Source organism: Ochotona princeps, chromosome 2, assembly GCF_030435755.1.
Source record: "Ochotona princeps isolate mOchPri1 chromosome 2, mOchPri1.hap1, whole genome shotgun sequence".
Taxonomy (NCBI): Eukaryota; Metazoa; Chordata; class Mammalia; order Lagomorpha; family Ochotonidae; genus Ochotona; species Ochotona princeps.
The window spans coordinates 61,642,402-61,656,435 of NC_080833.1; the positions used below are offsets into that span (position 1 = coordinate 61,642,402).

At 33.6% G+C, this 14,034-nt stretch overlaps 1 protein-coding gene across 3 annotated transcripts in view; it reads left to right on the forward strand.

Annotated features, from left to right (window-relative positions):
* The window catches only part of TNNI3K (TNNI3 interacting kinase), a 281,015-nt gene that overhangs the window by 5,339 nt on the left and 261,642 nt on the right, over positions 1 to 14,034 (forward strand). For all 3 annotated transcript variants that reach the window (XR_009244475.1, XM_058658087.1, XM_058658095.1), the window contains exons 3-4: positions 5,081 to 5,166; positions 6,339 to 6,436. Coding sequence is in view for 2 of the 3 variants with exons in the window: in XM_058658087.1 (XP_058514070.1) it covers positions 5,081 to 5,166; positions 6,339 to 6,436 (184 nt within the window). In the remaining variant the exon portion in view is untranslated. The remainder of the gene's footprint in view (positions 1 to 5,080; positions 5,167 to 6,338; positions 6,437 to 14,034) is intronic.

Below are 14,034 nucleotides of genomic sequence, written 5' to 3' on the forward strand. Positions count from 1 at the left end.
CATCAGCCTTCGCCTTTCCTAACAGAGACGCTGGATCCAGATGCAGAGCAGGTGGTATAAAAACCAACATTCCAGGATGAAATGCCAAGTTTGCAAGTAGCAGCTTAAACCACCACATCACAATGCCAGTATCAAAAAGCAACCTTTTTTGTTGTTTTAATATACTTCTATTTATTTTTCAGTACTAATTTGTAGGGCATTCAAAAGGAATGCCATAGATTATTGCTTGCTCTGTGCCAGGAATACTAAAGTGCTTCAGCCCAGTTTCTGGCGTGTGGTAAAATATGAAAACATAACAAAAAATAACAAAAGCTGATCATCATTGCATATAATAATCTTCTGAGGAGAGTATTACAATTGACATTGTATTCTTGAAGAGAATGAGCCTAATGGAATGAGGTGACAAGTTGTCTCTGGTTACTCTGGAGTTCTGCTTATCTTTCTTTGATTGCAGAATGTATGATTTTCATGATCCAGACCCTCACACTGCAAGAGGGGAGACAGGTATGAAACAGAATTTTCTTTGAAAAGTTTTCATTTGCCTCATTCCACTGCACAGTTTTGCTATGTACTCTTTTTTCACGCTCCCAAGTGATTCATGTAACCATTCCATAATCCTTGACAAACGTTTGAATAATATGGTCCACATGAGACTTGGAAGTCTTCTATTTGTTTCATATATTTTTACATCGTAAGAAACTTTAGAACTTTTGTTCTGCTAGTTTCGTCCTCAAAGCTAGTTTTATTTCCTTAATCTTAGGAATAAAAACTTGAAACTCCATGAGGAGATTCCATTGAAATCATAATCTTTAATGCCATGACTTACAACATAATCCAAAATCAATCTGCTTTATCTTATTCTAAATCTCTTTCAGCATTGAGTAGGTGTATCTTAGTCAATAATGATGACATATTACTTTGAAAAATGATTACAATGAATAGATATACAAAAATTCTCACCACACTACCCAAATAGCAATAAAGTAAGCATCAACAGCTGCAGTAAGACCTCCAACAAAAGGGTAAAGGCTTTAAGGTTTGGCTTTAAGGCAACATAGTTCTCTAATGTTTCTCTTATTTGTTCAAGTTAACAAGCTATGAGTAATAATTTTGCAAGAATATTTTATAAAGTTTTTGCGAAGTATCTTAACACCAGCTACTTCCTTTATCTCCCACCTCTCCCTCCCTCTCTCCTGCTGCTCTCTCGTTATTTCTCTTTTTTTACTGTCTAAATCTCACTAGCCCTCTTATACTGCACTTTTGTCTTCTCTGTCTTCCTATATTGTCTCCATTCTCCCTTCTCCTTTGCTATGCCCTTGAACTTTCTGAAAATCTTCTGTTCACAGATTTAAAATTTTTTGAAATAAAGCAGAAACAAAAAAGACTATATATAATTTTCTTGGTCTTTCCCCAAATTTCAGCCAATGTATTATGTTTTAAAGTACCTGTCTATGACTATTTTGGACAGAAATTTATTGCTTTGGCAAATAGTTCAAATGTTACCTGTGGTTATGTCAGATGTCTTCCTGAAAGGATGAGGTCAAGAGAAGAAATTTAATTGGATTGCAAAACTGCACACTTTTCTAAGGTAAAAGTTAAAGGCTGAGAAAAGAGTTCAACCACAAAAAAGAAAGTAACTTTTGCATAGAGAGCTACCATTTTTAATGATTAAGGACAGAATATACTATTAGAAATGTATTCATAATGGTGGTTTCATTATAATTAGAAACCTCATCCATGCCCCAGCAAGCACTATGAACTCATTAGGATATGTTAGGTTACAGTATGGCATGGCAGGTGATGAAAAATGCAAGGGAAATTAAAAAATAAATTAGGCTTAGAGTATTAGAATACATAAGTGATGGTCAATTGGCAATGAATTTGACATATACAGTTACTTTAAAAGAGGCAAAAGCAGAGAAAATGAAATTTCTCTCCTAGGAATGATTGCTTTAAAATCTTGAATATTTTAATTGCACGCATCAAAACAGAAACATTTGACTAGAAGTTAATGGGAAATGAGAATTAGGATTCAAAGATAGCCCCGCAAGTAACTCTCATTAAAAATTTTACATTCCAGTTATTAAAGTTAAGCTAAAAATGTACAAGTAAAATCACACTTGACTGCCAAATATTGAAGAAGCCTATTCTTTGTTGATTCATTTTGTTGATATTAATAGAAGTTTCATGAGTTCAAGTAGAGCAGAATTCAAAAGAAGCAAAAAAGCAAGTAGCAGCAGCCCAGGTTCAAGTAAACAACATTTGGACACTATGCTGAGTCACTTCGAAATGATTAATTGTAGCTCATGATTCAGTGAATAATGAATAATTGTTTAGTAAAATACCACTAGTCCAACGCTATTGTTCATTTTGCTAAGGTAAACAGCAAACATTCATTTACCGTTATTCTTTTGCTAACAAATAAAATAATGGGTTGTGGCATCAAGTATTTTCTGTTGATTCAATGTTTGCTTTGCAAAACGAATTGTCATTAGAAATGAAGACTAACACCACAGTGAATTGCAGGATCTATCTAGTATGCATATTGCTAGGACCAATATAATTAAAGAATGCAAGAATTAATGAATAGTTTGTATCAAGGAGGCTATTGAAAACAATCTGCAATAAGCATTAAAAACAGATGTATTAAAAGACACATTGTAGATGGTCAGAGGATTCCTGCCCAATTTACTGAATGGATCAGCAAATAATAAAGCAATTGACTCTACCTTCTCAAGCAAAATGATTCTCAACTGTTATTGTCCCTTTCAGTTTTCCACTCTTTGAGTATCTGTATTCTTGAAAATGCTTGAAATTGTCAACAAAACACTCGACCTGAACTCCAACACTTTGAGTCCAGTAATTTCTCCTGAACCACTATTGCATAGTAAAGAGCTCGATGCTAATTTTGAAAACATGTAGAGATGAATCATTTCCTAAAATTAGCATGGCAGGTCACCTTGAGGAATATCTACAAAATTGATTTTGAATTTAAGGAAGTTTAGCAAATTTTCAAATGTGAAAGTTTGTAGGTCACACTTGGTTTGAAAATTGGTAATAGAACAGTACAGGAATCAACGATGGGTTATGTATCATATGACAGTTATTCTAATAGGCTCTTATCCTCATTTATTCCTCACAACTGCACACTTAATATTGAAGAAATTGAAATTTTGATGGCATTGAGTAACTTGCTCACATTGAGGGGAAAAATAAAAGCACAAGTGGTGCAGGATTAGGATCCTGGGGTAACTACAAGGGCCAAGGTTTTGAGGAAAACTCACAACTTCTAAAATGACTTTCTTTGAAGCATTACAACATAGCAAGTGTTACTACATATCATGATTAGAGATATATTTATCAAAAAGTTGTCTCAAGAGCTAACTGTTACAATGTAATTCCTTGTTTTCTTCTTACATAAACTAAGAAATGTGTTAGTATTTACTCAAAAGGAAGTATACCCTTTCACTGTTTTGCTTTTAGGTTGCAGGTTATATCGATAATTTCATTAATAGAAACCTCCTTCTCCTCTTCCATTTGAACACTTACTTTTTTTTTTTTCTGTTCAACCATCATATTGTGTATTTCACTTTCTGGGTGATACTGTATGGCTTCAAGAATTTTACATAAATTTAGGAATAATGTCATACTTTAAAAAAGCTACACTGTTTTCAATTTGGTGTTAAGAAGGCACTTAATCACATTTTTAAGCAATAACAGTTTCACAATAAATTCTTTTTCATTATTCTTCGAGGTAGGAGAAAGTGTTGATAAAAAAGAAATAAACTCAAACCTATTTTTTCTGAAATCCTAATCCTGCTATATCAAATTATCATCATTTATAAACACTGGGGTTTCTCATAGTTCTATGTAATTTCTTCCATATTCAGGTGAGATGTTAGCCTGATTATGAAAAAAACATGTCTGTGGGCTTTGCTGCAAAACATGTAGAAGCAAGAAGAATTGGAAAGTGGAAAAATTCTGGAATATTCTCACGCCTATTTAAACAAACCACTGGGTTTGCCATTGCTAATGAAGGTGTTTCACTGAGGCCCATCTGTGTTGTTAGATTAGAAGCTTTCCTTTTAGCAGCACTCTGGACAATAACACTTTTTTTTTTTTTGTTCTATTTTAAAATCTCAATAGCCTTCGATGTGCTTCACTGGATGTCTTGATGATAATATTCTGAATTTAGAACAATTTTCTAGTGTAGGTACTCTACAAATGATAAGAGTCCTTGGCTCACTCACCAAAGATTAAGCTATCTCACTAAAGCTGCTGGAGATTTAAATGGGCAGGAGGTAGCTTGAAACTGACCTGGGAGGCCAAGGATATGATCTCATATCCAGTGAAAAAAGTCCTGCGAGTACCAAGGACATTAAGAGGTCGAGAATTTTAGCTTCGAGTTCCTTTTGAAAGGCTACCAGAAGCTCCCTAGGGCCCTCCTGGGGCAACGGTCTTTGTTCAGACTAAGGCAAGGATTTCATTAATGGAATCACTCCCTTTCTCACCTGGGACTGTATCACAGTACCATACCAGAGTTTCGCCCTGCTTTATCTGTGAAATCTGACCCAGTCACAGAACAAGAAAACTTTGCTTCAGGCAGAACTTGTAATACTTTGGGATTATAGTCCTTTCCTCAACTTCTATCAAATGCAGCATAACCTTTTCTCTTTCTTTCTTGTTTTCTTTCGTACCTCTTTTTGGAAAGATATTCCTGAATTTCACCATTGATACTATTTAAATCTTTGAGTGAGAGCAATGAATTTATTTTCAGATGTCAATGTTTCATATTTACACATGGGCTTTATGCATCACAAAAGCATGGATAGTTCTAATTAAACATGGAACACAGAACTCAGTATGTAAATCGTTAAACTCAATCTCTCAAATATTTAACATTATTTCTCTTAATTTTAATTCTTCATACAGTGGATCCAGAATTCTTTCCAAAAGCAACAAAGAATCATAAAAATATTTTTTGAATTTATAGTAATAGGATGTTCTTTTGTAATTTTAAGATGAAAGACAATAAATACTGAAAGGTGAATTTTGTGATCATTTGTGAAATACTTTTCAGCTCTGATAAAGCCTTCAGTGAAGTCAATTTAAATTACCGCACTGAAAATGGGCTCTCTCTACTTCACTTATGTTGCATTTGTGGAGGTGAGTACTTGAAACTTGATATGTCTAAACTAATCATATATATACATATGTGAGTGTATGTATATATATGATCATATATTTGATCACTTATTTGTTCTACATAATAACCTACAAGAAAATTCTATTGATAACCTATTTTCTTTGCCTTTGCTCCAATATTCAATTGAGGCAGTAGCTACAAGGCAAATATTTCCACTGATGGGTCTTTGCCCTAAACCTAGTTACTTGTTTGCTTGAAAACCAGAACACATTTATTCTTTTCAATATTGGACATACTGGTCAGAAATTAAGTTCAAAAGCACTTAAGTCACCCCCCAAATATCATCAAGCAATTACTTCATATTACAAATAGTACTTCATATTGCTTCATTTTGCAAATATTACAAATTGTTACAAGAATTACAAATATCACAATTGCTTCATAATATGCAGCAAGTGTCTCTATGGTCATAAATGTCAAAGATAAAATCTAACCAAGTGAAGCCTTAGAGTTAATTTTGACTGATATTTTATTTTTCCTTGTATATTAATGTGTCCCAAGCATCTAGCATGATGTGTAGTTGTTAGGAGCCCCTCAATGATTTACTAACTTAGCAAATATCAACTTAATTTTTATTCTGTTAGCACAAACTAAATATATTGGAATCGATTTTCTTGATAGAACATTAATTTACAAGTATCTATCCTAAATTTAAGCTTTAAGCTTTAACTGCTGTTTCCAAATAAACTAAACGAAACACTAATTAATAGATTTTTGTCTTCCCAACCTTCGTCATAGCCTTTGTATTGGTTTCATCTACATAAGGGCTGCACGTTCTGAGGAATCTGCTACAACTAGATTTTTATTTAAGCATGTTCCCTAGTAGTGTGGTAAAGGAGTTATTTCATGTTTTTATGTTTGAAACCGCCCAGGGATAAAACAGCACTAACCTAAAAATTGTAAGACAAATGCTTCAAAATATATTGTGATAATATAAAATTTTTAAAGTGTAATAGATATGTTCTCTGTTAAGTTTCACTGTAAGTAAGTAGAGTATGCCATAAACAGCCTGTGAACAGCAGTCTGATATTTTCTTATTGTAAATATGGAATGTGTTGTTAAGTCAAAGAAAAATGTTAAAGATATTTACCTGTCTGACACGATTTAGCATTCCTAAATTTTTCTTTCAAAGGCAACAAGTCACATATTCGAACTCTTATGCTAAAAGGGCTCCGCCCATCTCGACTGACAAGAAATGGATTTACAGCCTTGCACTTGGCGGTTTATAAGGTATAGCATTTTAATTCTCAAATATCTCAAGTAGCAATCGACAGTGATCGGCATCTTTGGGTGTTTTCATGTTTTTCAAATAGTAATAAAGGAAAACTTTCAAAGTGAACATGGTCACATAATCTTTGTAATTCCTGTCATGTGTAGTTCATTTAACTCTCAAAGGAACTGTGTAGGTTAATAAAATTATTACGCCAAGTTTTCATGATTAATCACTGGTTAGTGTATCAGAAGAGGTGATCTTGTTGCCTCATCAGGGTTCTTCAACTGGACACCAAGCTGCCTCTGCACAAAGAAAGTTGATTTCATATTTAAGGAAGAAGGAAGCATGTGCCCTTTTATGTGATTTTTCTCTAATGAAAATCTCTCTAAAGCTGCCTTTAGTGTCCTTCTTCATATTCTACCTTGTTTCAGCTGTCTAAGTTTGTACACTGGATCCTGGTCCTGAACTAACTGTAGTACTTGAGAGAAGAGCAAATATAAAGATAGATCAATAAACATGGTTACTGGATGCAGGGGTTGATCACTGATGTTGCCATAAACACAGATTTATGGAAATATGGATTGTATAATTATGTAACTCACGCATTCCGTAATGATAACAGTTGCTAGTTACTCTATATTCATGGCTAAATGTAGTGAGTATACTTGTTAGACCATTAAAATAATGTAATGAGGTTAGACCATTAAAATAATGTTATGACGTGTATTTTATAGAAAAAGGATGGGAGATTAAAGCTAGGTATTTACTTAATATACAGTGATTAGAATTAAGTACAGTTGACTCAGAACCCCTAGACTCATGATTATATTGCATATTTTTGTTCGTTTTCAATTTATGTGAGTTTGTGACAGGCTTTTATTTCAGTTTTTAGATAAGATTTCTTTATTTATTTGAAAGAGTTGCAGGAAGAGAGAGAGATAATCTTCAATATTCTGTTTTCTAGTTCATTCCCAGGCAGTGGGTACAGTTAGACTAGTTGTTCCAAAACCAGGATCCTGGAGATTTTTCCAGGTGCAGGGGCTTCTGCTGCTCTCCCAGGGGCTTTGGAGGAGATCTCCATCAGAACTGAAGCAAACACAAGTTCAACTGGCACCCAGAGGAGATGCCTTTACTACAGGTGGTTGCTTTACCCACTGTGCCACAGCACATTTATTTCAGTGTTACTGTCCATGCATGCAAGAGAACCACAGGTGTTTTCTTGGTTCTGATCTGTCTGCTCTACATGCCTCCCTAGTCTTCTCAAAATTCATTGGGCAACAAGCTCACAACTTCCCATGATTCACGTTAGTAAGACTCAGTAGAAATATGAGAAGCTATTCCATTTTTGATGCTCAGTCAATAACAATCAGTTCTGATTCCTATGGAAGGAAGCCAGAATTAAATAATAAATTCGTTTTTTAATACCTGACCAGCAGCCCGCTAAACTCATATGCAGGCTGAGTTCAGGGTATAGGAGACAGCATTTGAATCTAGGTTTTCTTATAAAGGTATGATGTGAAACTGGACTGGCTCCAAGGAATAGTTAGCCAGTGATGGACAGTCCAATCGATATGTGAAACTATGACTTCTGACTAGGAGCACCTACTGCATCTGTTCACTTGACTGAGGTTTAACATGAGACAGATATTGGATTCTGAATGATTGGTGCCACAAATGTTAGACAGTGTATTTCTCCCTTTTCTGTTTTTAAACGCCCAAATTTTATTTTTAGAGTTCCCTTTGCTCTCTCTGTCTCTCTTTTTTAGATTTTTTTTTTTTTTTAATTGGAAGGTCGTATTTACAGAAAGTTCTTCTCTCAGCTGGATCATTCACCAGGTGGCAGCAAAGGCCAGACCCAATTCCAAGCCAGGATCCAGAAGCTTCTTAAGGGCTTCCCACGCGGGTGCAGGGTCCCAAGGCTTTGGGCCACCCTCACTGTTTTCCCAGACCACAGGCAGGGAGCTGAGGGAAGCAGAGCAGCCAGAATACAAACCAGTGACCATCCGGGATCACTGTGCACGCAAGGTGGGGACTTTAGCCACAGGGCTACTGCGCTGGACCCTGTTTGCTCTATCTTATTATATATAGTACAAAAGGGTACTTGTGCTGTAACTTTTTCATAGCAAGTTTAAATACATAGAGTATTGGGAAAGACAGCAAAAATTCTTTAAAAATCACAATAAAGGGCATAACTACTGTGTTTATTAATAATGGTGAAAATCAAGTTAGCATTTTACCTTAAATTCACAAAAACATGAAGTAGCTATTTACTACCATTCAATAAATCTGGCTCTAATTATCCCTTGATGGGACTGCTATAATAAAGACATAATATATATTGGTATCCCAGTTTATTTATCCTTACAGTTAGAATATTATTTAAATTTACCAAAATCCCAAAAATTGTGTAAGTATTGTCTAACTTCTGTAACCCCCCTGATCCAGAGTCATTAATTGCTTACGTATTGTCTCAGTTTCGTTATTATTTTCCTTTTCTGAACTATTTGGCAGTGAATTGGGAAAAAACTATGCTCTCTTGTCATTTGTTGTCAACCTTTCTTTAAATATTGCTATTGAACCTAATTTTATTCCTCACATACATAGAATGAATAAAATAATATTGACACCTCACTATTGGTTACATCAATAACTACCCCTGTATTGCAGCTGCTTTCCCAGGTTATGAGCAGGGAGTCTGATCAGAAATGGAGCAGCTGGGACTAGAACAGGCACTATGAGATGCTTGCATATGAGCAGAGGATTAGCTCGCTACCCCACAGCAATGAGCTAATAAATGCCTTGCCAATAAATGCTCTTCTGATTATAAAATAAATCCTCAACACATTTCACACCACCTCCTAATATTATTGACTGTTTTTGGAAAATATATGTGTTATTTCATTTGACAATCTCAACAAATCACTAAAATTTTCATTATGTTGGTTTTCTTTTTCCATGTTCTTCAATTCTGGTTATTTGTATTTACTTTAATTCAAGTTCAAAGGCCACTTCTCCGCTTTCTATTGTTTGGCACTATTTCATTGGCGAATTGTACACTTCATTATGTCTAGTTTTCATTTCTGTGGAGTATAATTGAATTTAGTATATAATTTCAGGCTTTTTGCTTTGATGACTCATAAGTGCATTTTTTTGATTTGTCATGTTTTTCTTTTTGACAATTTTATTTAAAAATATAATTATGTTGGAAATTTGGTATGCAAAAATTACAAACTACAAATAGGAGAAAGAAAAATGACATCTGTTCCATTACTGGTTGCTTCTTAAATTAGTAGCAAATAAGAGGTTACTTCAAAAGTTCGTAGAAAATGAAGTTGAAAGACAATTTAATTGATGTAAAATATTTTTAAATACACAGATATTTTTTACATAATCTGAATTTTTCATCAATTTTTTTCAGGAGCTCCTTTATAAGATTTTTCATAAGAGTCCTTTAAATATATCTGCCAATTTCATAAAAGTTGATTCAGATAAAATTTGATATTAAGATGTATAACCCCAGTTACTTTGGCACTCATGATCTGTATCATATTTCCATGTAATAAAAATGTTTTAAAAAATAAAAAGGAAAGCTGATTTTCAGACCACACTATTCAGAATTCCAATATTTATTTATTTATTATTTTGTTATTGTATATGATATATGACTAACTGATAAATGAACTGTGATCACCAATATCAAATTATATTTTAAATATTGTAAACTACATATTTTATAAATAAATATAAAAGAATATCTGATATTTTTCTTGCATATGATGAATCTTCTTTAAAGTTTTCTGTCATATTTACATTTCTTTTTAGAACACCATTTTAAAAATAACATTTAAACTGAATTCCAAACATGAAGCACAGATTCTTTTTTTTTAAAAGATTTATTTATTTTATTACAGCCAGATATACAGAGAGGAGGAGAGACAGAGAGGAAGATCTTCCATCCGATGATTCACTCCCCAAGTGAGCCGCAATGGGCCAGTGCGTGCCGATCTCATGCCGGGAACCTGGAACCTCTTCCGGGTCTCCCACACGGGTGCAGGGTTCCAATGCATTGGGCCATCCTCGACTGCTTTCCCAGGCCACAAGCAGGGAGCTGGATGGGAAGTGGGGCTGCTGGGATTAGAACCAGCGCCCATATGGGATCCCGGGGCTTTCAAGGCGAGGACTTTAGCTGCTAGACCACGCCACCGGGCCCATGAAGCACAGATTTTAGGGAAAAATCTGAGACTTCTGATTTCGTGCAAAAGGTCAAAACCTCTAATGAATAAAAGCTGATTAGATTACAAAATTTAATATTTTTATTTATAAAGTTGTTGAATTTATTATTTTACAATCCAATTTTACTTTTTATTTGAACATATAAAGTATCCAGGTTAAATACTGCATTTTCCAAAATGGGAGTTTATTCAGAAAGCAGTAAACAATTCTTTGAAGGATGAACTAATGGTGTCTTTTTAAGAACTTTTTAATACTATTCCATTTTGTCTCTATGTATACACACTGAATATGGACTCCTAGTGAAAGAATTGAATACATCCTAATAGTCAGATGAGGGATTCTCTGACAGTGTCCATGCCTGCATTTTGGAAAACACTTCAATAACAGCATGATGGACTTGTGACCATTCTTGAAGGACATGCATTGTAAAACTAGAGGGGAAATCAATGGGGGGGAATAAGGCAAAGGGCACAGATAACCCCAGAACCTATGGAACTATGTCATAAAACAAAGTAAAATGTTTTTAAAGGTAAAAAAAAATGCTAGATTGCACATTTAAGGAATTGGAAAAAAATTATACCCCTAATTTGGAACTATGAGACTGCTTTATGCACATGTTTCTTAGTAACCAAATATATTGTAACCTCTTTTTGGAGTAGTGTATTATCAATAAAAAGAGGTTAAAATTTTAGTTTATTCTGTTTACATTAAACAACAGTATTTTGGGGGAGCCTATCCTGACTTCTCCCATGTTTGGCTTAGGAATTTCTCAAGTCTACTGTTTGGCATCCAGAAATTCATTAAATTGTGTTTGATACTCTAATGACTGATAGTATCTCCATATTTTCCTTAAATTAGGAAATCACAATCTTATATGTATTCAAAAATGATGCTATGCAGCTCTAAGATAATCAAATGCAAATAATAATATAGGCATTATTGTCCAAACTTTCAGAAAACTATCAATCATATTAGGCTTCTTTATATGTAGATACTGATCATTCATTCATGTTTTAGTAAAAAAAATACTGTGAAGATAAAACCATATGTGTATTCTCCAATGATCCATTTGTAATATCTGATAGCAGTAATAAATATCATTAAGGCAAGGAAGGAGTCAAGCTAAATTACTTACCATCTTATTCTAACTACTCATTAAAAATTAAGTTTATTTGGTTGCAAAAGATGAAATTCATGTATTTTGCATGAACTTTCTGAAAATCTTTTGTATTTATGTATTTAATGTTTTTGAAATAAACATTATTTCATTTTAGAGCATTTTGGAATTCTGTATTAATGTAGAACACTAATAAAAATGCAGTGTATAAATAAACTTATATTTCTACAGTAACAAGAGAAAATTCTCGTGATGTCATAATAAGTGAAAAATAGACAAGACCTAATTCTGTAAGTAGTATGATGCAGTGTTTATAATTGATAATAAAATATATTTATATTATTTTGAATTCATTATAGTATAATTTGGCTAAATTTTTTTTCACAAAAATCTGTAAGACTGACATCATGCATTGAACTAACAAAAAAAATCACAACTTAAAGGCTACTAACAAATATCCTAAATGTAAGAAGTAGTCCAAAAACACAAATAATAATTTATTTTTCTGCACTACTCTATATTTCAACTATTTTCATGAATGTACATTTTAAGCAAAACAATAGAAGGAAAATACACATAAATAATAATTATTTAAATATAATCATGCTGCAGGTTTTGAAATTTTTGTTATCCTTTTTCTTTATTTTCTAATATGAAATATTGTAGTTTTTTACTGAGGCACAACAAATAACTTTAAGTTTATTTCTCTCTAATTCTGCAAGTGTTGTATTAGTTTAATCCTCATTTTTAAAATCTGGATAGGACACAGTGGAGATAGCCTGCTCCTGCTATACAATGTTTTTAATCTCCCCCAAGACATCAAATATTAAGGAGTTTGAATTATCTGGAGTTTGTACATTCTGTTGCTTTACTAGAGTGAGTGTAAGACTAAACCTTGTCAGGTAAGCTGATTGGACAGCTTTTCTGTATTAAGTATTCTTTCCATGTGGTTTCCACTTTGCTAGATCATAGCTGCCTCAGATTAATCACAGTGTTTACATTGGTAACTCAGGGCTCTAAGAGCAGTTTCAAACAAATAACATTAAAAAAAATCGATGTGGCCTTGTCTGAACCGTGTGAAGGAAAACCCACAAGAATCATGAGAAAAAGATACAAATCTCATATCCAAATAGAAGATTAAAATGTTGCTTGCCACCCAGGATATGCCTTTTTACAGTTATAAAGTGTCTGGACATCAAACAGACTCAGTTTACTTTTAATTCTTAAGTTGAATTGACAAAAAATTGGTGTTTTTGAAAATTTGTATAACATGGCAATAGTGGATTTATGTTCCCTGACATAACTTGCAAAATAATATGATTTTATCAATGATAACACAAAGCAAGATATTAAATGCCATTTTAAGAAATTTATGGTAGTCTCAAGTTGGAGTTACCATTACTAATGTTTTAGGAGATCTAATCTGCCCGACAGCATAAAGTGACACATACAGTTCAGCTGGCACCAATGCTGATGACATCCCAAATAAACCCCACTTCTTATTCTGGCTGCTGCACTTCCACACCAGATAATGTCTGGTGCACTTGGGAATGTAGAAAATGGTCCAGATGTTTGCGCCTCTACCCGTATGTTGGAAACTCAAATGGAGTTCCAAGATCCTAGCGGTGGCCTGAGTCAGACATGGTTATAGTAGTCATGTGAGGAGTGAAACAGTGGATGAAATAATTTTGCTCTCTCTCATTGTCTCCATTTTTTCCTGTATTTCTGTAATTCTGCCTTTCAAATGAATGAGTTATTTTGAAAATGAATAGACTCCTTTTGAACTTACTTGTCTCTCACATTAGAATGCTCCTATGTATCTCACTGAACAACAACAAAAAATTGTGTGTTTGGTTGAAACAAGTTCACAGAAGGAAAGGTGTCAGTTTCCCAGAACATAATTCTCTGTTTTCTTAAGAAACTATGCTTCAAAAATATCATTAAATACATCTCTTATCATAAAGTAAAAGCCATTGATGAAAGCAGATTAATAACACTCAAAAATTGTCTAGTATTTATATCTTACACAAAATGCATTTTCAGGAAATATGTATTAAATTGCTAACTTTAAAAATTATTTCATTAGAATCACAAACTCCTATAGAGTATGGGAGAAATATTTGGAGTTTGAAAATTAAGCTCAACACAAATATGTCATCTAAAGTTTTTGCCTAAGTCGAACTAAGGAAGAATCCATTAAATCTCTGTGAAAAGTAAGAAGTTGGACTTTCTAAGCCTTTGACTGGATTTGTTCATTGTCCATTT